General features: G+C 44.0%; 1 protein-coding gene across 1 annotated transcript in view; it reads right to left on the bottom strand.

Annotated features, from left to right (window-relative positions):
* Positions 1-4,121: 4,121 nt before the first annotated feature.
* The window catches only part of VSNL1 (visinin like 1), a 138,406-nt gene continuing 119,248 nt past the window's right edge, over positions 4,122-23,279 (bottom strand). Inside the window, exons 3-4 of the mRNA XM_015423772.1 lie at positions 6,873-7,088; positions 4,122-5,156 (exon numbers count right to left, since the gene is read on the bottom strand). Of these exons, the coding sequence (XP_015279258.1) occupies positions 4,959-5,156; positions 6,873-7,088 (414 nt within the window). The 3' untranslated portion in view covers positions 4,122-4,958. The remainder of the gene's footprint in view (positions 5,157-6,872; positions 7,089-23,279) is intronic.

Raw genomic sequence — 23,279 nt, 5'->3', positions numbered from 1 at the left:
GAGAGGATAAGTTATTATCTACTTGCATATTTTGGTACTGGGTGAAGTTTGGTTTTCTGGCCAGATTCATTTAACATCTTTATGAAGTGGCTGGGACTGTTCTGTTTGAATTGATGTAGGGAAACAAACTCAAAGATTACAGGGGTAATTATACTGGATTCTCTATTCTAGATTCTCTATAGCAGAGGTGTTGAACTCATTTGTTATGAGGGCCAGATCTGACATGTATGTCACTTTTTTGGGCCGGGCCATGTGTGCTATAAAATGTAACATGAGGTACCAGAGATATCTCTCCTTATATATAATCCTGTTTTGGGGTTAACGTTCCACACGCTCCCACAGCCTTTGGCACCCTCAGCTGCCACTCGGAAGGTCTGCCAATCCCCTGGCTGCATTGCCTCCCTGCATTGTCTCAGTCCCGCCCACAGAGCTGGTGGCCAGCGTTTCAGCCTCAGTCTGGACGAAGCCGGCGAAGGGGATGGACACTCCCCCAGGTGGAGGCTTATATAAGGAGAGATTCTCTTAGTGTATTGGCTGTTTCCAGTTCTCCCATTGGCTGTGCAGTGTGGTTCCATCAGCCATTGGGCTGTCAGCCACCACTCAAGAGTACTTGCATGCCATTGGCCAGGTGCTGGGTCTTCCCCGCCCATTTTCACTTCAGCTCGTTCCCTGTCAGATTCACTGGCAGACAGCTCTCTCTACTGAGGAAGAAGACACTTCTCTTGGCTCCTGTGTGGGAATAACTTTCCCCTCAGTGGCTGTTGGTAGGCAACCAAGCTTGCTTCTGTCAGTAAAAAGACAAAGGACTTTCAGCATAACCCCCACCCCCGTCCACTTGGCCACTTTCCTGTCAGAATAAAATGAAAATGGCTCTCTCTCCTTTTTGGCTCCACCATGGCTGGCTGGCTAATGAGGTGGGCCAGTGACCATCAAACCATTCTCTTCAACCCCCTGCTTTTCAGCTGAATTTTCCCCAGTGTTGCCAGTCTCCAGGTGGGACCTGAAGATCCCCCGCTGTTACAATTGATCTCCAGATGACAGAGATCAGTTCCCCTGGAGAAAATGGCTGCTCTGGAGGGTAGACCCTATGGCATTATACCCTGCTGAGTCCTTCCATCCCCCCCCCAAATGCTGCCCTCCACAGGATCCACCCCCCAAATCTCCAGGTATTTCCCTAATCAGAGCTGGCAACTGTACTTTCTCCTCAGTGCCTGTTGCTAGGCAACCAAGCTTGGTTCGGTGAGTAAAAGGCCCTTTCCATGCCTATGTTGGCTTTTGGGAGAAAACTCATTGGGGCCAGTCCTGATCGGGTTGTCAACTCCAGGTGGGAAATTCTTGGAGATTTGAGGGATGGAGCCTGGAGGGTGTGGGGCTTGAGGAGGGGTGGGACCTCAGACAGGTACAATGCCATAGACTCCACCCTTCAAACCAGCCAGTTGCTTGGGGGGCTGGGTTTGAGCCCTGTGCGGCCCGCAGTATGCACATTTGACACCCCTGCTTTATAGGGGTCTGAAGGATTTTCTTTTGCCGAAAGTATTAGGTTCACATCCTGGAGGTTTTCTTGGATACAGGGTTGGATATATATGCTCATGTTGCGATTACTGCAATGCACTCTGTGTGGGCTGTTCCTGAATACTACAAAACTGCAGCTGATGCACATTGCAGAATCTCACTTCATTACTGGTCCAGATCATATCACACTGGCATTTTGCCAGCCGTGCAGGCTGCCTGGGTTTGTTTTTTTGGGGGGAGGGGGGAAGGTAGCATTCATTACTTTACAAGTCTCATACTTCCTCAGCTCACCTTATTTTATTAGCCTTCCTCCCCCAGTGCATGAAGATAGGAACAACATGCTTGATCTGCCAGTAGTGTATGCAATCAGTCTATTAATGCTTCAAGTAATGGCTTGCTTCTGGACCCATAAACGTATGTAGAGAAAGAAGTATCTATCTGTCTGTCTGTCTGTCTGTCTGTCTGTCATCTATCCAAATGTATATTAATTTGCTCGGTCTTTAGAATTCTGGAATAGAACCATAAAATCTGATCAAACAAGATTTTACTCTGGTACAAATAATGGAAAATAGGTCTATCTATGGTTATCACCTTGAATAGCTCATATAGAATCTCCATATTTAGAGGCATTCAGGATATATCTTGAATAACAATCATATATATTCAAGATATATCTCAAATAATAGTTGTAGGAAAAAATATATAATAGATGTCACAATCATACTATGTGAGGGAGCTTCTCAGAGTATTCTTGTCAATAGTGTTTGAAGCAGGACTAGATGGACTTAACCACTCAATTATTTTGTTCTTAACAGGCCTCAGTTCCTGCCAGAGCGCACCGGAGCATCGCTCCACCAGTCAGGAGCCCAGGGGGCGGGCACATAAGCCCCGCCCCCTGCTCCCACCAGCCATCAGTTGGGACACGGTGGGGGGGGGGCGAAACATTTCCCCGCCTCCCTGAGCCTTGGACTCGTAGGGGCAAATTCCACCTCTCGCGCGAGAGGTCATTCTGGCTCCCCCAGCTTTCCTTCAGGGCTCCTTAAAAAGTTATGGTCACCGCCGCTGTTCTCGGCGGCAGCTGCGACGCCCGCGGGGCCCCCCCGAAATGTTCTCCTGCCTCCCTGAGCCCCGGGGTGGTTGCCTTGGACTCGTAGGGGCAAATTCCACCTCTCGCGTGTGATCACACGCGAGAGGTCATTCTGGCTTCCCCAGCTCTCGGGAGGGGCTCTTTAAAAAGTTATGGCTGCCGCCGCTGTTCTCAGCAGCAGCTGTGATGCCCACGCAGGGGGGAGGGGAGGGGCGAAACATTCCCTTGCCTCCCTGAGCCCCGGGGTGGTCGCCTTGGACTTGTAGGGGCAAATTCCACCTCTTTCGTGTGATCACACGCGAGAGGTCATTCTGGCTCCCCCAGCTCTCAGGAGGGGTTCTTTAAAATGTTATGGCCACCGTCGCTGTTCTCAGCAGAAGCTGCGACAACCGCGCCGGGGGGGAGGGTCAGGACGAAATGTTCCCTTGCCTCCCTGAGCCCCGGGGTGGTGGCCTTGGACTCGTAGGGGCAAATTCCACCTTTCGCTTGTGATGCCTGAGTGGCGAGAGGTCATTCTGGCTCCCCCAGCTCTTGGGAGGGGCTCTTTAAAAAGTTATGGCCGCTGTAGCTGTTCTCGTTGGCAGCTGCGACGCCCACACGCAGGAGGCGCGAAACATTCTCCTGCCTCCCTGAGCCCTGGGGTAGTGGCCTTGGACTCGTAGGGGCAAATTCCACCTCTCCTGGAATTCGTAGGGGAACTTGTAGGGGAAAATTCCACCTCTGCACATGCGAGAGGTCATTCTGGCTCCCCCAGCTCTTAGGAGGGGCTCTTTAAAAAGTTATGGCCGCCTTGCTGTTCTTGGCAGCAGCTGCGACGCCTGCCCGCACACAGGGCCCCCTCAGGAGGCTTCCTCAGGAGGTGGTGGACTCTCTGGAGGTTTTCAAACAGAGGCTAGATGGCCATCTGACAACAATGCTGATTGTGTGAACTTAGGCAGATCATGAGAGGGAGGGCAAGAAGGGTTGCATCAGTGCTTAGTTCTTGTGGCCCTTTCTTATATTCTCAGGGAAATGCCAACCGCCACTTTGGGGTCAGGAAGCAATTTTCTCCAGGCCAGGGATCCTGGAGAGGTTTTTTTGCTACCTTCTGAGCATGAAGCAGGGGTCACTGGGGTGTGGGAGGAAGATATTTGTGAATTCCCTGCATTGTGCAGGGGGTTGGACTAGATGACCCTGGAGACCCCTTCCAATTGTATGAGTCTATGATTCTAAGAACAGATTGACTGAATGGAGAATGTTTGTCCAGCAAACAGGCTGATAAGTGATCCAAAAATGTCCACTGGTGTTCTCAGGAGACGTTTCCACATTGAATAGCTGAGGGCTGGTCCACAGGGGCTCCTGGTTATTATTATTTTTTGGAGGGACATGAATGCTTTGTGGCAAGGGAGGGCAGGTTTTCTCACAAGACTTAGTATGTGGGTCAAAGTACAATTCTTGGGTACCCACCTCTCTCTGACAGCTTTGGTCACCTTTTATGCCGTTACCAAATGTGCTAGTTGTGTGAAATAAAACAAATGAGATGTCAAATGTTATAAATTTATTTTTGGGACACAGATTTCAACCTCTTTGGAAGCTTATGAAAATTTCAAGCAGAAATCAATACAACTCCCAACAAAACAGTTTAAACTTCCAATAAAACAGTATTTTTAAATGTGTGTTTTATATATATTTATATTATATATATTTATATGTTTAACTTTCAATTAAGGGGACAATTTAGCAGGGTTAGCCTTTTTTAAAAGTCTGTTTTATAGTTCATTCCTCTGAAATAGCTCTTTTATTTCTGATCAAAAAGGATGCAAATGAGGTAAAAATTAAGGCAAAACCTAGAAGTCATGCAAATTAAATACATTTATATTCACTGACGGTACAAGCACATCTGGATCAGACTCATGAACTGAGGGGCTTCACCTCTGTCTGTCCAATATTACTATACAGCATAATGGTGACATGTTTTGCTAATGAACAGTTACACTACCATGGGGGTTTCAGTGTCACTAACATTACCCAGTTTAGGAGACATAACAGCTAGCATCAGTAAAACATGAACAATAAATAGTATTGATTCACTGCAGCATCGCACAGCTGCACAGGCATCAGAGGAAGAGGGCTTATGAAATGGCGTTGCACACATCACATCGTGGCTTAATATTTTTTTTATAATATATACTTTTAAAATTCTTTAGCAATTGACATTCTCATGCACACAAGTGTTTCAAACACAAGAAGCAAGTCCATTGATAGGTAGTCCAAGCAGTTTTTTTGTTTGTTTCATGTGAGTGTGTGTGGAGACAGCTGCAAACTGAATGGAACATTTAAACTTCTGTGCAGTCCATGAAAGCATTTTTTTTACACGAGCTCATTTCTGAATGTCACATTGCAGGAGTAATACAATGGAAGGGTCGCTCTTTGCAGCTTCTTTGAATTCGTCCAGCGTGATCTGGTCGTCTTTGTTCTTGTCCATCTTGCTGAAAATCTTGTCTACTCGTTGCTCTGGTGTGAGGCCATCTTCATTCATTTTCATCATTATCACAGTGCCCACCATTTTGTAAATGGCCTAGAAAGAAAGAGAGACGAATTCCATGAGCTCTGTCACTTGGGATTTTTTTAACTTCTATTGAGCACACAATCCTGCCAAAATATTAAGTGCTGTGTAGTCTTACTTGATTTCAATGGGAGGGGTATTTGCATGTTCTAAGGGAACATTTAAAATGCATTGTCCAAAGTGTCAGCTAAGGGATGAAGATATCACGTTTTCATAGCTGCCATCGTAAGCTGTTACAGAACTTCCATATGCTAGTGGTAATCTTGCAAGCACACTAGCTATAGTGTTTACTTCTTTCACAGAAGAGGATGTGTTTCAATTATTGGAGATATTCGTATCTGTTTGATGTAGAACCAGCATGCCTGCTATGGTGCGAGATGAGCTTTTATAATGTGAGGACAGTTTGATGTTGCAGGATGCACCTCTTTGAAAGACTAAGGGGATTTGGGCCGGGAGCAGGACGGTTCGGGAGCGGATCAAATGGCCACGATCACACCACAACATCTGGGAAGCGTAGTGCTTCCGTCCCCGAACTGGCCCATCCACGTGATAAACCGCATCAAGTTGGAACCACCTACTGAGGTGGTTCATCTCAAAGGTGTGCCGCAAACCGGGAGTCTGATCGCCGGCGCATCCCTGCGCCGGCGCGTCCCCGGCTCCTAGCCGAACTGCGCATGCTCCGACATGCGCAGTTCCGCTGGCTCGCCGTCAGATCTGTGTTTTCTCCCCGGCGTCTGATCGTGCCGGGGAGAAAAGGCGGCGCGGCCAGGGGATCCGTGGGATCCCGCTGCGCCGTTTCAACTTTGGCGCGGCTTTAAAAAGCCACGCTTTTTGGCGGCTTTTCCCCTGCTGTGTGGCAGGGGCCTATATTGGTTAAGAACATAAGAGAGCCCTTGCTGGCTCAGACCTATGGTGCATCCAGCTGAGCATCTTGCTCCACACAGTGGCTAAACAGTTGTCCTGAAGGGCCAATGAACTGGACACAAAGTCCAGGGCTGATGCTGCCTTCTAGCATTGGTATTCAGAGGTCTGCTGCCTCTGAATATGGAGGTTCCCTTTAGTTACCATGGCTAGTAACCACTGATGGACTCCTCCTCTACAGAATTGGTCCAATACTGGCATTGGAAATCTCTGAATAAAACTTGGGATGTGGTGCTTGGTCCTCAAATGCTGCTGGTGGTGGCAGAGGAAGGGCAGATTTGGATAAGCAGCATGGAATGGTTTTCTTGTAAGGTCTCTCGCCCCCATAGCCTTCTGCAATGTGCTTGCCTTTTTCCCCCCCTTTGCTTACCAGGACTTAAAGCAGTGGTGTTTTTTTTTGGGGGGGGGGGTGGTGTTGTAATTTTTGATTGGGGAAACTGATCAGAAGGTGTTACGCCACCTTCCCAGAACTAAAGACAAAATTGTCTCCTGTCAATACAGCCCCACCCAACTGGGTTACCAACCTCCAAGTGCATCCTGGAGTTCTCCCAGAATTGCAACCGATCTCCAGACTACAGCTCCCTGTTAGAAAGTGGCAGCTTTGGTGGGTAGATTCTATGGTACCACCATAGCCTGGGAGAAACTCAAGTCTCACCCCAGGCACTGCCCCCAAATCTTGAGGAATTTTCCAGAGGTGGAAATCCCACCATCCAGTGTTCTCTTCCTTGCTTACAATATAGCATGTCCGGATGTATGGGCCTGGCTCTAAAGAACACCCATCCAATAACAATCCAAGTTAATCCTCACCTCTATAATTTCCAGCATCTCTACTCTGGTGATTTTTCCATCTCCATCTAAGTCATACATATTGAAAGCCCAGTTCAGTTTCTGTTCAAAGCTGCCCCTTGAGGTGATCGACAGTGCACAAATAAACTCTCTGAAGTCAATGGTCCCGTCACCATTCTTATCGAAGGTTCTAAAGGCATGCTGGGCAAACTTTGAAGCATCTCCATATGGGAAAAACTGCAAAACAAAACACAAAGGGAACAATTAGATGGCAGTGCAAATCTTCCACATTTTCTATCCAAACATAAAATAACTCATACGATTGTTACTGGAATACTTGGCTTTTGAGAACTTCAGTCTGAGGGCTCCTTTGACCTCGGCATAACCCTGTTGATGTCAATGAAAACATTGCTAAATCTGGAGATTGTAGCCTTGGGTTGCCTTAGACGATGTGATTTTGGCCCAAATTCTGTAAAGTGCCTGACAAATTTATAATATTATAAATCAAACAGAATTAGCTTTTTCCAGCTGCTGTCAGCTTATGCCAGGAAGTATAAAGATCTGTTTGGCCTTCACCCTTTCTTTTTGTTTCTGGCCCTAGCTATAAATTCTAATAACCCTGAAATCATCCATTTAGGAAATGAAGACAAAGTATGCCCATTTGACCTTGACCTTCTGTAGCATTGGATTTCACGGTTGCCTACATACTAGCTACCCAATGGGGAAAAATAGGAAGCTAAATTTAATTCTTTCTGCATTTTCTGCCTGTCCAGTCTCATTTTGTCCATTATGTTACATTTTGACTATCTGGAACAAGCAAGATATTTAATAGGTATCTACTACCGAATACTTAAATTTACAGTGTTTCTGTTGTGTTTCCACTGAACAGTTAGAAAGTAAAAGGGAAGTGCTTCTTCTTAAAAGAATAATTTGTAGAAAAATATAGGTGAATAACTCTCTTGACAGGCTCTAGGTATGTCACAAAATTCTCTGAGAGGAACAACAATGGCAGTTTTTTTCCCTTGTCCCAAATTAGGATGTGGCTGCTCTAAGGTATGACAGTTTCTGGAAGTCTAAAACTAAGACTACATTTCTGAAATTGTTGTTTGTTTTCTGTTGCTGTTTTTGGAATCTTATTAGTCAAGGTCTGTAGCACTGTATGAAAGGTCACATAGAGAAACTTGGGAGGTGTCCTTGGGAGGTGACACATCCTTAACTAAATTTACCAAAGAAGATAATGATATTTTGAATCAAAACATTATAGTACAAGAGATCTCACAAGCAATAAAGATACTTAAAAAAGATAAAACACCAGGCATGGACAGTTTATCGGCAATGTACTATAAATTCCTGGAGGATGAACTATTATTGCCACTGCAAAAAATGATGGACCAAATAAGTGAAAAGAAAACCATACCACAAACCTGGCAAGAGACACATGTAACTTTGATTTACCAGAATCGTATAGACATATATCATTATTAAATGTGGATTATAAACTTTTTGCTGCAATAATGGCAGAGTGACTTAAGAAATGCATAACAAAAATAATTCACCCAGATCAAACAGGTTTTGTTCCAAAGAGATACATGAAAGATAATCTTCATTTTATAATTGATGCAAAATAAATTATAATTGGTGTAAAATAAAGAAGAAAAAGTGATCTTTATGTTTTTAGATGCTGAAAAAGCTTTTGACAATCGGTCCTGGACATTCATGATAAAAGTATTACAGCATATCAACAGTGGACCTAGATTTCTGAGCTGGATCCAAGGTATTTATATGAAACAAAAGACGAAAATTTTAATTAATGGCATGTTGACTGATGAATGTTTCCAGATAGAGAAGGGGACATGACAAGGATGCCCCTTGTCACCATTATTATTATTTAATCTTGCAATGGAAACTTTTGCTTCTAAAATCAGACAGGATCAAAACATTTAGGGGACTAAGAATTGACGGAGAAGAATTTAAAGAGTTACACAGATGATGTAGTATTGACAATTTTAAATCCACAAAACACAATACAGTCTGTTATGGATCATATACAAAAGTTTGGTTCCTTTTCTGGCTTTAAAATCAATAAGAAAAAAACTAAAATGATTTCCAAATTTTTATCAGAATAGGGAGGTAACATCAAAACAGTCACTGGCTGTGATTTGGTTACTAACTCAGTTAAATATTTTGGAATAAATGTGCCTGGGGGAAAAGAAATACTCTTTCAAGATAACTATGAAATAGTTTGGAAGAAAATGCAAGAAGACTTGAAGAGATGGTTTAACTTAAACTTGTCTTGGCTTGGGAAAATCTCTGCCAAAAAAATAATAATGAATTTCTCCCAAAAATCAACTTTCCATTCCAGATGTTACCGATCGAGATACACAACAAGATACTGAAAGACTGGCAAAGACAGATAAACACATTCATATGGAATGGCAAAAAATCAAGGGTCAGATTTAAAGTTTTACAACGTGGGGAAAAAAAAGGAGGTCTAGTGGCACTTAATATTAAGTTGTATAATCAAGCAGCCTTCCTGGTTTGGATTTCTGACTGGATTAACAATCTGAATAAAAGACTGATGAAACTGGAAGCAACAGATTTGTCTGATGGCTTACATAAACATCTTTATATCATGACAACTGGGAAAACTGGCCATGTTATTAGAGACAGCTTGCTGAAAAATTGGTGGTCACTTAATATAAGTCCCCCAATATCACCTTTAATGTCACGACTACATGCTTATCATGACAAACCTGAGAGGAAAAACAATGACTTTATTACATCTCAAGATATGATCAGCCTGGCTGATCCCTGGTGGCCAGCAGTGAAAGAACAAGGCGGCTGCTGTCGACGGAGGCTGAGTGACGTCATCCGGAGGCGCGCGGAGCCGAAAAAGGACATGGTCGGGCCGAGGACGACATCGCCGGCGTTCCCTACATACACACCCCGTCTGCCTGAGCACCGGACATCGTGCAGCCAGAAGAAGGCGAGCCGAGGAATGCTTTCACCAGGGTGTCGGTAGGGAATTCCCCCCCCCTTGTACCAATGTGTGGCCGTAGTTAGGGTCGATATAGGTGATTAGCACCCAAGAACTGTAAACCGCCCAGAGACCCCTACGGGGGTTAGGGCGGTATATCAAGCTGAAGGATAAATAAAAAATAAATAAAAATAAATAAATATGGGGAAATTAAATCTTGGCAAGTAATGAAGAAGGAAAAAAGATACAATGGTTAACATATCTTCAACTTTCAACAAGTCTTAAAGAAGATACACATCAAGAAGGAGATACGCTAAGAAATTTGACTCAATTTGAAAAGATAACATTGAATTGATTAAAAAGATAATTTTTTAGGACATATCTACAAACTCCTTTTACAATACGATACAGAAACAGAACAATGGGAAACGCTATGGATGAAAGATATAAAATTCAAAGCAAGTCAAACACTTAGAGAGAACTGGAATAAAATCTTTTATCGCTGGTACATTACCCAAAAAGACATTGAGAAGATAGATAAAAACTAAAAGGGATTGTGTTGGAAGTGTAAAGAGATAGATGGTACCTTTTACCATACGCAGTGGTCTTGCAAAGAAAACCCCAACAACTAGCAAATACTGGATGGAAGTCCATACTGAAATTCAAAAAATCTTGAATATTAAATTTGCTATATCACCAGAGACAATGCAATTAGGAATACTAGCACTGAATGCAGATAGAACAATGCATGAACTATTCAGATACAAGCTAACTGCAGCAAAAGTAGTATTTGCAGCTAAGTTGAAAACTGAGAGTTGCCCAGCTCTTGAGAACTGGATAGATAAGATGCAAGAATATGCAGTTATGGCAAAACTGACAAACTACATTAACCAAAGAGCAAAAGATGAATTCGAAACTTGGGAGTTGGCCCTAGGCAATACACTATTAACATTTACCTCATAGCAGCTGACTCCTAACCAGACTGAATTTTTCTGGAGAGCTATTCAAGATGTGTCTGTTATATTTGACAAGTGTGGGCTCGTGAGATTCCCTCCTCCCCCACTTTCTCACTGAGCCCAGCATGACTCAGGAGCTGCGCTGCTGCCAGTGGCAGGCCCAGCATGGCTCCCAGGTTGTGTGGCCACTGTTGCCAAGGCCAGCATGGCTCTTGAGTATGTGACTGCTACCACCAGGCCTAGCATGCCCCCTGGACTGCTTTGTCACCACCTCTGGGCCTGGTGCAACCCCTGTCCTCCCCTGCAGCCGCCTCTGGGCCCAGTGGTGGCCCGCAGGCTTCTTCACTGCCACCTCTGGGCCTAGCGTGGTCCCTGGGCTGCTTTGTTGCCACCTCCAGGCCCAGTGGGGCCCCCAGCCTGCACAGCCCCCAGGATGCTTTGCCATGCAGAAGGTAGGTAGTAGAGAGCATTCTCTGTACTTGCACAGATAACACTGTTTTACTTTTATGGAGATTTAAACCCCCCCTGTGTGTTCTTTTTTGGTAAATTTCAGATTTTTTTGCAAACTTGGGGGAAGGGGGTCCCCCAAGTTTGCAGAAAAATCTGTTTAGTGCAAGTGTGGCCCCAATCTGCGGATAGGGGGCACATTTGGGAAATAGATAAATAGTTCCTGTCTGCTCTTTACTTGTCTTTCTGTTCTTTTGCGCTTACAAATAAAGAAAAAAAAATCAAAATATTTGTGATTTTGGTTAAAATTAGCAGTTTAGTAAGCTTTAGTAACAACTGTTGCTACAAAAAATGTCTCTGGAATTCTGAACTATGTAAGAAGATGAATCTTTCCAATATATTTCCTGCTAATTCCATCTCTTTACCTTTCTGACATGCTCAGCGGGTTTCTGAAAAAATGACAACTGTAATTAGTGCCAATCTAATTAAGCCAGGGTAGAAGTTAATGTAAAATGCCAAATCTGCCTTGACTACCCCAGCAATTCTTGAATGCATGACAGAGCTTGGTATTAACTTACAATGGGGGGATGGGCAGAAATTTGGTGATATCAGGACTAATATTTTCTGTGCTGTTCTGATAGTACAGTTTCAGCACAAGTGAAACAATATATGGGATTTATTATGTTTCTATGGGATTAATTAATTCTGCATTGAAGAGTTGATGTGAACACACTGTAGAAGCAAAGTATATGGTCTGATTTTGCATGTGCAAGAGAATGAAGTGGGAATGAAGGGTCAGAGATCTGATAGAATGGACTGCACCACATCAAGCTATGGGTGGAGAATCGCAGGAAAGCATCCTGTCCCTTAGAAGAAGAGAAAGAAGAGAAGAGATTGGATTTATACCCCGCCCTTCACTTGGAGTCTCAGAGCGGCTTACAAACTCCTTTCCCTTCCCCTCCCCACAACAGACACCCTGTGAGGTGGGTGGGCTGAGAGAACTCTGACACAAACTGCTCTTTTTTCAAGGACAGCTGTGCTAGAGCTTGTGGTTGACCCAAGGTCACATCAGCAGGTGCAAGTGGAGGAGTGGGGAATCAAACCCGGTTTTCCCAGATTAGAGTCCGCGCACTTAACCACTACACCAAAGTGTTATTTACCTCCATGCTGCCCATTTTCATACATTGAGCCTCTATTAAAAAGACAGCATGTAGGGTTGCCAGGTCTGGGCTGGAAAATACCTGGAGACTTTGGGGGTGGATCCAGGAGAGGGTGGGGTTTGGGGAGGGGAGGGGCCTCAGCACAGTACAATGCCATAGAGCCCACCCTTCAAAGCAGCCATTTTCTCGAGGGGAGCTGATCTCTGTCAGCTGGGGATCAGTCGTAAAAGCGGGAGATCCCCAGGCCCCACCTGGAGGGTGGGAACCCTAACAGCATGTTTCTCTTTCAGGGGCAATGGCAACCCTACCACCTGCTCTGTTTCTGCAGGTTCCACTGTTTTGGCCTTGCTACCTCCCGAGCAGCCGATGCAGGGCGAGGGTATTTTGGTCACACCTCTGCTTCGAATGTGATTGGGACATCGAATCATTCCTGGTTCTCCGTTTCAAGAGAATGATGTTACTCTCAGAGGAACCTGGCCTTGCATCTCTCTGCATCACAGCTCTGGGGTTGCAGTCTTTTAGTCAGGAAGCATGTTGAGGGTGACTCACAGAGCTTCACACAGGCAGACTCACAGAGCTTCACACAGACTTGGATGCTCAAGACACGGAGGGGGGGGGGGACAGAAGAGCAACTGTTGCTACCATGCTGGGCCCTCATGGCAATTTTTAAATGGCTAAATTCTCCTCTAAAATGGCATCACATCTAGTTTGGCCATGAGGAAGCCGTTAAGTAGTGTTGTTGACATCTACCGGACAGAGCCTGTGTGCTTTAACAACTGTATGGTAAGCAGAAAGGCACAATGGTCCTGTGAGGAAGAAATGTCACAATCCCATGTCTCGCTTTGAAGCAGGCTGCCCTTCCAAATTCCTATTTTTCCCCCCTGTGTACGGCTTTTCATACTTTAAAGCGTGCATCAGTCATGTTGAAGCTGAAAAGCTGAAGGACTATAATTACCCTGTTTCCCCGAAAATAAGACCTACCCAAAAAATAAGCCCTAGCAGGATTTCTGTGCATTTTTGGTATAAGCCCTACCCCGATAATAAGACCTAGTGATGAGAGTTATGACGATGTTCCAGAAGAAGATGACTTAACTGTATTTGAATAAATGTAGATTGTTGTATTATACTTAATAAAAATAAGACATCCCCTAAAAATAAGCCCTAGTGTGCCTTCTTAGAAAAAATAAGTATATAAGACAGTGTCTTATTTTCGGGGAAACACGGTAAACAGGTACGAATCCACTAAAGTGGTAAGTAACAGCCAGCTGTGCTGTGCGTGTGTATGTGCACAGATTTTTAAAAGTGCTGTCATGTACAAATGATGGCCACTTTTCAAACCTGCACATATGTGGTAAAATTAATAAGTCGGCAGGGGTGGAAGGCCATCTGGTGCTGTGGACAGAAAGATGGCTAACACTGTCCTGCCTCTTGATACAAGTATACACGCGATGAGAAATGACCTTTTACTGCAAACGTTTCAGTTTTTGTTCACATTGCTGAAAATGTGATAAACATGCAAGTAAGGAATTCGTCCCCTCTTTTGTTACCCTTTAAAATCACAGAACAACATTTTAATGATTCCCCCCCTTCTTACTCTATTAATACCATACAATGAGCACAACCAGCAAGGAAAATGAAAACCGTTCTTCAAGTTCCTTTTTACTCTGTGTTTGCTGTCAACAGAGTAGGGTTGTCAGGCACAGCCTAGAAACCAACAGGAGGCTGGGGTGTGTGTGCTTTCGGTGCTTCTTTAGAAACTTCTGGAAACTGTATGGTAAAACAATAGTTTCTGGTGACTCCTACAGAGGGAAAACCCAGAAGTGACTTCATGCCATAGGCCCAGCAGCCTTTTTTTTTTTTTAATCGCCTATCACTGCTCTGAACGGCAGCAGGAAACAGGAGCTGGGCTGGACAAATGGCAGTCCTACAACAGAGTACATTCTAGTGCATTAATATCCAAGGCAGGATTAAGACATGCTGAGGCCCTAACCTATCCCAAGTTTAAGGCTCCACAGCATTACCAAAAATGTGTATTCTTGGAATAATGAAATGTAGTATTAAAAAAAAAAAACATTTATGGGTCCTGAACTCTAGCTTTCTTAGATTGTGTGTAAATCTGGCTCTGTAAATATCCCTGTACGAAGTAGAAATGTTGATAGGTGAGATGCTATATTCCAAGAAGTCATACGCATACAAGTTTATATTAGCATTTTAAATGCCGACAGAGGACAGCAAAGAAGAGGAAAGAAGTGACCACGAATCGGAGGACAATTTAAGCAATTTGGGCAGTTCCCCAGAAGGTTCTGATACCAAAAAAGAAGTAGCAACTCCCAAGCCTCTTAAAGTTAGACTGGAATTTGATAAAAAGAAACACAGGAAATGACTAATTAAATAAGAGAATTGAAATGTGAAAGTACATCTTTGCTATAATAATTATAGACTATAATGTACCCAAATGTTTAGATTATAAGGCTCAATTTAGTTCTACTTTGGAAATAAGGCATACAATATCATCCATTAATATTTTTAATCGTTTTACAGTAAGAATGATATATAAGACACTACATTTATTATGTTCCTTGCCTTAATTTTTTAGGTTAGTCTTAGTATTCCCATGTATTCCCCTTCCCTTTCTTTCTTTCAAAAATGCTTCTCATTTTTGTTACATTTAAGAAGTGGGACATAACTACGTATTCAAAACAACATCCAAGCAATCAGATATTAAGCAAGTTCATATGAACCAATTTTCTAGAACCCACATTGTGAGAAGTTAAATAAGCTAATACAGGAAACCACTTTTCTACAAATTTGGGGTATATTTCCAAAGTGGGTGGGAGTGTGGCTAAAGGCACTGGGGAGGCTGGGCCCGGCAGCATTGCTATGGTGATCCTGTTGGAGTGGCCTCCCTGATGGATTAAAGTACCCTAGCCCTGCTCCTACACCTGACAAACACCTGCCTGTCTGGTGTAAGGGGGGGGGAAGGATTGTGTTTAAAGGCATCAGGGAGGGTGGACCAGCAGCAGAGCTAAGGAAATCTTGCTAAGCAAGCCTCCCTGATGGCTTTAAGGACTCCACACCCATTCCAACCCTTGACAGGCAGTTTTCTGTCAGGAGTAGAAGGGGTAGCATGTCTGAAGACATCGGGGAGGTTGGGTTAGCAGAACTGCTAAGGAGATGCTGCTTGGGCTCTGCCCCTGCTCTTGCACCTGACAGACAACTGCCTGTCAGGTGGAGGAGGGGTGGGTGGGAGTGTGTCTAAAGCCACTGGGGAGGCTGGCCCAGCAGCATTGCTAAGGTGTTTCTGCTTGGGCAGCCTCCCTGATGGATTACAGTACCCCGGCCCTGCTCCTACACCTGACAGACACCCACCTTTTTGGTGTTAGGGGGGAGTGTGTTTAAAGGCATTGGTAAGGCTGAGCCAGCAGCAGTGCTAAGGCAATCCTGCTGAGCAAGCCTCCCTGATGGCTGTAAGTATCCCACCCCCTCTCCTACACCTGACAGAAGGGGGAAGAGGTGGCATATTGCAAGCCATTGTGGAGGCTGGGCTAGCAAAATTGCTAAGGTGTTACTGCTGGGGCGGCTCCCTGATGGTTTTAAGCACTCTGCACCCACTGCTGCACCTGAGAGACAACCACCTCTCAGGTGTTGGAGGTGGGGGGAGCATGTTTGAAACCATGGGGAGGCTGGGCCAGCAGCTTTGCTGCACCTCACAGTGGTTGGTCATTCCTGATTTCCTCAACTGTTATTCACTCTCTGCAATCTCCTGTAACTGTTTTTTTTACCTCGGAACACTGAGCTCTGCAGCTCACCAATCAGAGAGTGGGGGTGCAAGGAGGCAGCAGCCTGGCAGCCACATAGGAAGCAAAGGGGGGAGCACATTTTACCCCTTTTGTCCCCCTTAGGGGTCAAATTTCTAAAAAACCCTTCTTAGCAAGTGTCTATGTTATGGTAGGAGTGCTCTCCCTGAATTTCATGTTTCTAGGACCAGGGTTTGGGTGTTGATTTTACGGTGAGGGGACTTTCTTTTATATATATAGATAGGAGATGCATCAACTAGCAATAGAAATGAATTTAAATAGTTGTTAAAATGGTCAAATTTCTGACAGTGATGCAAATATAAAATATATTCTAGTCACACATTTCTACTGGGAAAAATGATTTTTTCCCTCCTTAGGAAGTGGTATAATGAATTGGATGTCTGCAGAAACTGCAATTTGCTGGTGTTACGGTAATGGTTCTACTGTGCAAATTCAAACTGCAAACTATCATTACCATCATAAGCAGAATTATTCTAATTTAATTGCATTTACTTCAGTAGATTTAAAAGAACATAAGTCTATTTAGGATTGCACTATACGTGAATGACAAATCCTTTAAATCGGTTGGTCTAATATGTAGAATAAATGGTAGAGTTTGAAATTCTGTACCTCTGAAGTACATTTTTTTACAATCATACTGTACTGCTCTATAGCAACGGAACTTCTGAGGCCACACAGATTGGAATCCTCTCTGCAGCAAAGTATATATGATATTGTAAGACCAATGAATGGATGTCTTCCGTATATGTGAAAGGAAAACAGCACTCATGCAGGGTCCTGATTCAATGCAAGTCTGTGGTATGGAGAAAGAGGGGAGTTAAGCCTTCCCTTCCATGTGTTTTTGCCAACTGATCCCCCTCAGCTATTAGGCACAAAGGCACAAGTTCTTTGCCTTTAAATCCCACTGAGGGTAGGGTTGCCAGCCCCCAGGTGGGGCCTGGAGATCTCCAGCTGACAGAGATCCGCTCCCATGGAGAAAATGGCTGCGTTGAAGGGTGGACTCTCTGGCATTGTATCATGCTGAGACCCCTCCCCTCCCCAAACCCCGCCCTCTCCTGGATCCATCCCCAAAGTCTCCAGGTATTTCCCAACCCAGACTTGGCAACCCTACTGACGGGGGGAAGTCATCACCAAAACCACCTGTGAAGGTAAGGGTTGGATCCCTCCCTTCTCTGTGGCACCACAACCCTAATCCTAATTGGGGTTTCACACGACGACGTTCTCTTTACAAATAATGGGGAGATCCAGTTGTAGATATCTCAGGGCCTTTACAAATAATGGGGAGATCCAGTTGTAGATATCTCAGGGCCTTGCTTAGTTTGTCCATCAGTGTTCAAAGGTCAAATAATATTTTCTTTCAATATACATTCCCTGTATGTAGGAGGCTACAGGTACTCTTTTTTCAGTAGCATTTCCTTATCTTTCATTTAACCACCACCTCACAGCAAAAACCGGTGGAAAAGTCCCCAAAAGAAATGAGCAGCTGGTGCAGTCTCAGAAGAGGCCCCTGGCAAACTATTTCTGAAACCCTAAAAAAGATTCAAAAGTGGTTTGTGATACAGCTTGGAGGCCTGCCATTTGAAGAAAGAAAGTCAGAAACACCACGGGGGGGTGGGCTTATACAAACCACTTGTGGGAATGTTTTGATCCCAGCCGCTGCTTTTTTCCATGTATAAATTGGTGCCAATTTAATCCATTAATTGATTGGAACTCATATAACATAACCAGCTAAAGGTACTCTTTAATCATTGCTGGGGGAGGCACTTTACCCAGGGGTCATCCCACAACTCCTGTGCAACATTTAAAGACCCACAACCCAGTGGGTGGGTCCATTTGTATGATTCTATGTCTTTCAATGTTACACGAGTGCCATGGAATGAATCCATGCTTCCCACAGTTCTCCTGTAACATTTAAAAGAGCACATAAACCTTCTTTAATTAGGCAACAGCCCTAGAAAAAAGCTGGGGGGGGGGGTGGAAGTCACATTTTCACAAAGCCTGGAACAACTTGTTTTCATTTTCATAGGTGCTTTAGTTAGTATGGCTGCAATCCTAAGAATAAAAAATGGGATTTATTTCCCAGTAGACCTGTTTAGGATTGCTTCCCATGTTTCACCTTTGAAGGATCGTAATGTGTGAATATTATTCATCATCTGTGCACACATGATAACTCTTTGATAACAGAAGCGAGAACTTTTTTTTTTTTTTTTTAAAAGCTACTAACAAAAGGAGCTGTAGTGGAGAAAGACGCCTGCCTGGCTATTGTGGCTTGCCTCCGCCCAAGGCTGATCTCAGGTATAATTGCAACTTTAAATAAAGCCCTAACCTGCAGGAGTAATAGCTTGGTTCACAATGAAGGAGAATTAGTTATTAACTAGCAGGGGAATGAATTGATTTTGAATCAGAATGTTCTCTAATTAGATCTGAACAATGGAAAACCTTCAGCAGTCACAGCAGTGTCACAGGCCGGTAGACTAGCAACCCTGCCCTTATGCAATGCTATCCAGCAGCCCCACTGGATAGTACTGCTGAAGCAATTACTTGGCCTATTGCGTCAACGGAGAGGGCTGAATATGGGCGATTTCACTGTGCTGATTTGCCTCAACCCCATCAACTGCACTGAACATCCACACTTTAAACTCCATTGAAGGCTATTGAGTACCCTAAAACCATCAGACACATCTGGGCTGTAAGTTCGGTTACTTCTAGGCTACATTCACTTGAATAGAAGTAACAAAGCACGTGATAGGGAGGGGAATTCTGGGACGGTATCTGTCAGATGCTTATGGTTTGGGCTAAGCTTCTGTTTCCCTCTTCATGCAGGTATTAAAGCCTGGATGTGGCTTTTGGCTTTTGGCTCTTAGTTTGTAGTCCTAGCACAGTGGATCAAGGACGTGTTTTCCTGTATTTTGTAGTGTCCCCCACACTTGTTTATTTCAGATCTATCAGCTATATTATGGGATGAGCTCTGGCTCAGTGGTAGAGCATCTGCTTAGAAGGCTGATGGTTGTAGGTTCAGTTCCTAGTGTATCCAGTTAAGGGAAGGGGATCAGGTAGTAGGTGATGGGAAGGAGTCTCTACCTAGGACCTTGGAGAGTTCCTGCCATTCTGAGTATACAGAACTGATTTTGATAGACCGCCAGTCTGATTCAATATGAGGCAGCTTCATTTGTTCATGTACATGTTTTGGTATTTTTGTAAGCGGCTTTGGGGAGAAAAGTGGAGTAATAATGTTGATCTGCAGGGTCTGTACTGTACTGCAGGCTTGATCTGTTGATCTGCAGGCTTCTGTACTGTTTGCCAGTTCGGTGCAGTGGTTAAGGGTGTGGATGCTAATCTGGGAGAACCAGGTTTGATTCTCCATTCCTCCACATGCAGCTGATGGCGTGACCTTGGGTCAGTCACAGTTCTCTCAGAGCTGTTCTCTCAAGAGCAGTTCTTGAGAGAGCTCTCTCAGCCCCACCTACTTCACAGGGTGACTGTTGTAGGGAGGGGAAGGGAAAGGAGACATCGTAAGCTGCTCTGAGCCTCCGAGTGAAGGGTGGGGTATAAATCCAATCTCATCTTCTCTATGCAGAGCACATTTTAACCAGCCAAAGAAGACCATAAGTCAGTGCAAACTGTCCTATACACCATCAAGTAGTCCTATTAAACCATCAAGTAGTATCTGGTTTGCTAGACCATCAGATAATAAACAAGACAGTATTCAGCAGTAAGTTGGGAGTCTATATAATGAATAACAATAGAATCTTAAAACCTGGAGAAATAACTCTTTGCGGGATCTGTCTTTATGAAGGGGTCAAAGCCGGCCTGTTACGGAAACTGCAGGAGGCGCTATGTAAAACTGTAACACGGAAACGAAAAAAAGAAAAACACAAAATAGGACTGTTTGCATTAATGTTATATATTGGCATGTGTTCATCCTTAGAAGTTTGGTGGAATGTTTGTAAATAGAAACTTTTGTTGATTGTGAAAAGTTGAAGGAGTTACACTAAGCTTTGTTAATACAGAGATTAAGTCATTATATCACAGTTGTATTTTGTCATTTACCATTCCAACCCATGATCTATTTTACTTTTTAACCCAAAGGTAGGTTTTTGAAAGGTGGCATTCCTAGACTGGAATCATCCCCCCCCCCCGGCAACTAAAATACGTTTTGTTTTCAGCATACTTGCCTAATAGGTATACTTTCCATTTCAATGTATTTATTTGCTTTTCCTATCAAACAGATATGAAATCACGGCTGGTGTTTCAACAGAGGGACATTGCAAAGAGATTTCCGTAAAGGGGAGGGGGATGAGACACTGCATACAAATAAAAATAAAATTTAGGTTTCACACAACCTAATTGAGTATGGACAACACAGAAATGTAGCGAAAACATCTGCTAGCCAGTAAACTCACCCTAGGCACTGAACACCTCACTGTTACTCACGCTTTTTTTTTAATCCCATCAGCACTCCTGTGAGCAGTAATAGCTGACTAATGAAGGTTTCATCTACTCCTGCTGTTCCTATTGACTGCCTTCCTGCTCTTTGTAAAGGGAAAAAAAACCCAGCCGGTTCTGTTGCTACAAGGCCCATATTGGAGGGGAAGCACTCATATTTCTTCTCTTGAAAGCCTGAGCTCTTTTTTTGTCCAGTCTTTGCTTATTTTATTTATTTATTTGACTTGTATCTCGCCCTCCCCGCAAGTGGGCTCAGGGCAGCTCACATAAATCGGTACAAAGGACCATTAAAACCACCCCAAAAAAATTTTTTTTAACACAATTCAATACAATAAGATCATAAAAACATAAGGTGCTAGCAATAGTTCTTAGTTACTCACGATGGCGTGCAAAAATATTTATAAAACAAGACAGTTTTCAAATTCGAAGATCTTCCTGGTCTCATGATGGCATAAGCCAGGTGTTAGGCTAAGACCAGGGCCCATAGCCATGATTGTTGGTGGAAGTCATGGGGGCGGCTCCTAGTTGAAAGCCTGGTGGAAGAGCTCCGTCTTGCAGGCCCTGCGGAACTGTACTAAATCTCGCAGGGCCCTGATCTCTTCCGGGAGCTCATTCTGCCAGTATGGAGCCGCCACTGAAAATGCCCTGACCCTGGTAGTGGTGAGCCTGGCCTCCTTGGGGCCTGGGAGGGTCAGGCAGTTCTGAGATCCCAACCGCAGTGCTCTCTGTGGTATATTTGGGGAAAGGCGGTCCCTCAGGCATGTCGAACCCCGCCCTTCATTTAAACCCATGATTGTGAGTCCTATCCTCTGCTGCCAACGGGAACAGCTCCCTGCTCTCCTCTAAGTGACAACCCTTCAAATACTTCAAGAGAGCAATTCCTCTGTTGATACAACCCAAGACCACATTAGCCTTTTTTGTCACCACATCACACTGGCTGCTCATATTTAACTTTCAGTCCACCCATACCCCAAGATCTTGTTCACACACACTACTACCCAGAAGTGTATCCCTCATACAGTATGCATGTTCATTATCCTACAGTGCAGTCCACAGTCCTTTAGTTTAGCCATCAGAACATCATGGGGAACCCTGTCAAAAGCTTTACTGAAATCCAGGTAAACAACATCAATGGCATTCTAGTATGCTTATCACTCGATCAAAGAAGGAAATAAGGTTGGTCTGGCAGGACCTGTTGGGGGCAAATCTACTGATGTCAAGTCAGTTTGTTGCTAGAATCTTGTATATAATTCCCCCTTCCCACTTTCTGGACCAAGGAGGACATGTACAAGGAGGTTTGCTGTTGCTGTGTAGATTCATTGTAAACAATGAACCATGAGAATAAGCCCCATAGCAAGACCAGTTTTTCTAATGATGAAAATGAAGGAGGGGGGTCTCCTTTGACCACCCAAAAAGGCTATGCTGGAGATACTGGAACCATTTGGACAAAAGCCACATGGAATGGGGCCATACAAATAGGAGTATTGGGCAAGAATTAGTGGAAAAGTTTGCTGGATTCAATTCATAATCTAATAACGGAACACATTTGGTTTGCCAGGAACTGAAAAAGATAAAAGAAATTATATATATATATTCAATTCATGAACTTGGAGATGTGCAGGGACCACTGTATTCTATTATATAACGTACAACAACAAAATATGAAAATTTTAAGACTCTTCTTTTTCTTTAGTTAGGATATTTATGCTTGCAGTGAATTGCCTCAACTGGCTCTTCCCATATAAAAAAAGCATGTCCTAGACAGCAACAGTGGGGAAGCAGTAATTCATGGACAAGTTATTAGGACGAAGCAGGTGCTTATTTCCATCAATCAGAAAATGCAGTCTAGCAAAAGCGAGTGTGTCTTTTATTGTCCCAGTATTTTGACATCCGAAATGCAATGAAGTCTTTCCTTTCCCAGCAGCTACCCAAGAGACTAAGGAAAAAAGAAATACAGTTCTTTTTGCCCCAGGAAAGGATCTTGATGTAGGTTTAACAGAATTGTACTGAACACTGGGGACACTTTCAATTTCAATTTGTCCTCTAGAGAAGAGTTTCCACCCAAGTCCATCTCGATTACTTAAAAATATTGTGTTACAACAAAAAGCTGGGAAGAACCCCCCCCCCCCCATGTAATGGTTTTTGGGAATGAATGGGAGCACTTATACTTTGCAGCCTGGGTCTATAGGTTATATGGGAATCAGGTATAAGAATGTGTAGAAGAAGAAGGACATTTTGGCAGTGTAGCTATCACAAGGAGGTGCTGTGGAGGTGAGAAAAAGAATGCTCACCCTAATCCACCCTTTGGCCCAGCTCTGTCCGAAGACGTTTCTGTGGTCATGAGGCCAGCATGACTAAACACCAAGGCACACAGAACGCTGTTACCTTCCCACTGAAGTGGTACCTATTTATCTACTTGCAATTTCTTGCTTTCGAACTGCTAGGTTGGCAGGAGCTGGATCTAGAGACGGGAGCTCACTCCATCATGCGGCAACTCGGGCCTCAAACTGCTGAACTACAGATCTTCCACAGCCTGCAGTTCAGCGTCTTAACCATTTGAGCCACTGCAGCTTAACGTCTCTCAGCCACCGTTGAGCACTTATACCAAATGTTTAAATTCTGTC

Source organism: Gekko japonicus, unplaced genomic scaffold (genome assembly GCF_001447785.1).
Source record: "Gekko japonicus isolate JY-2015 unplaced genomic scaffold, Gekko_japonicus_V1.1 scaffold121, whole genome shotgun sequence".
In the NCBI taxonomy this organism is placed as follows: domain Eukaryota; kingdom Metazoa; phylum Chordata; class Lepidosauria; order Squamata; family Gekkonidae; genus Gekko; species Gekko japonicus.
The sequence above is the reverse complement of the archived record's forward strand: the minus strand, read 5'-3'. Positions and strand labels throughout refer to the sequence as shown.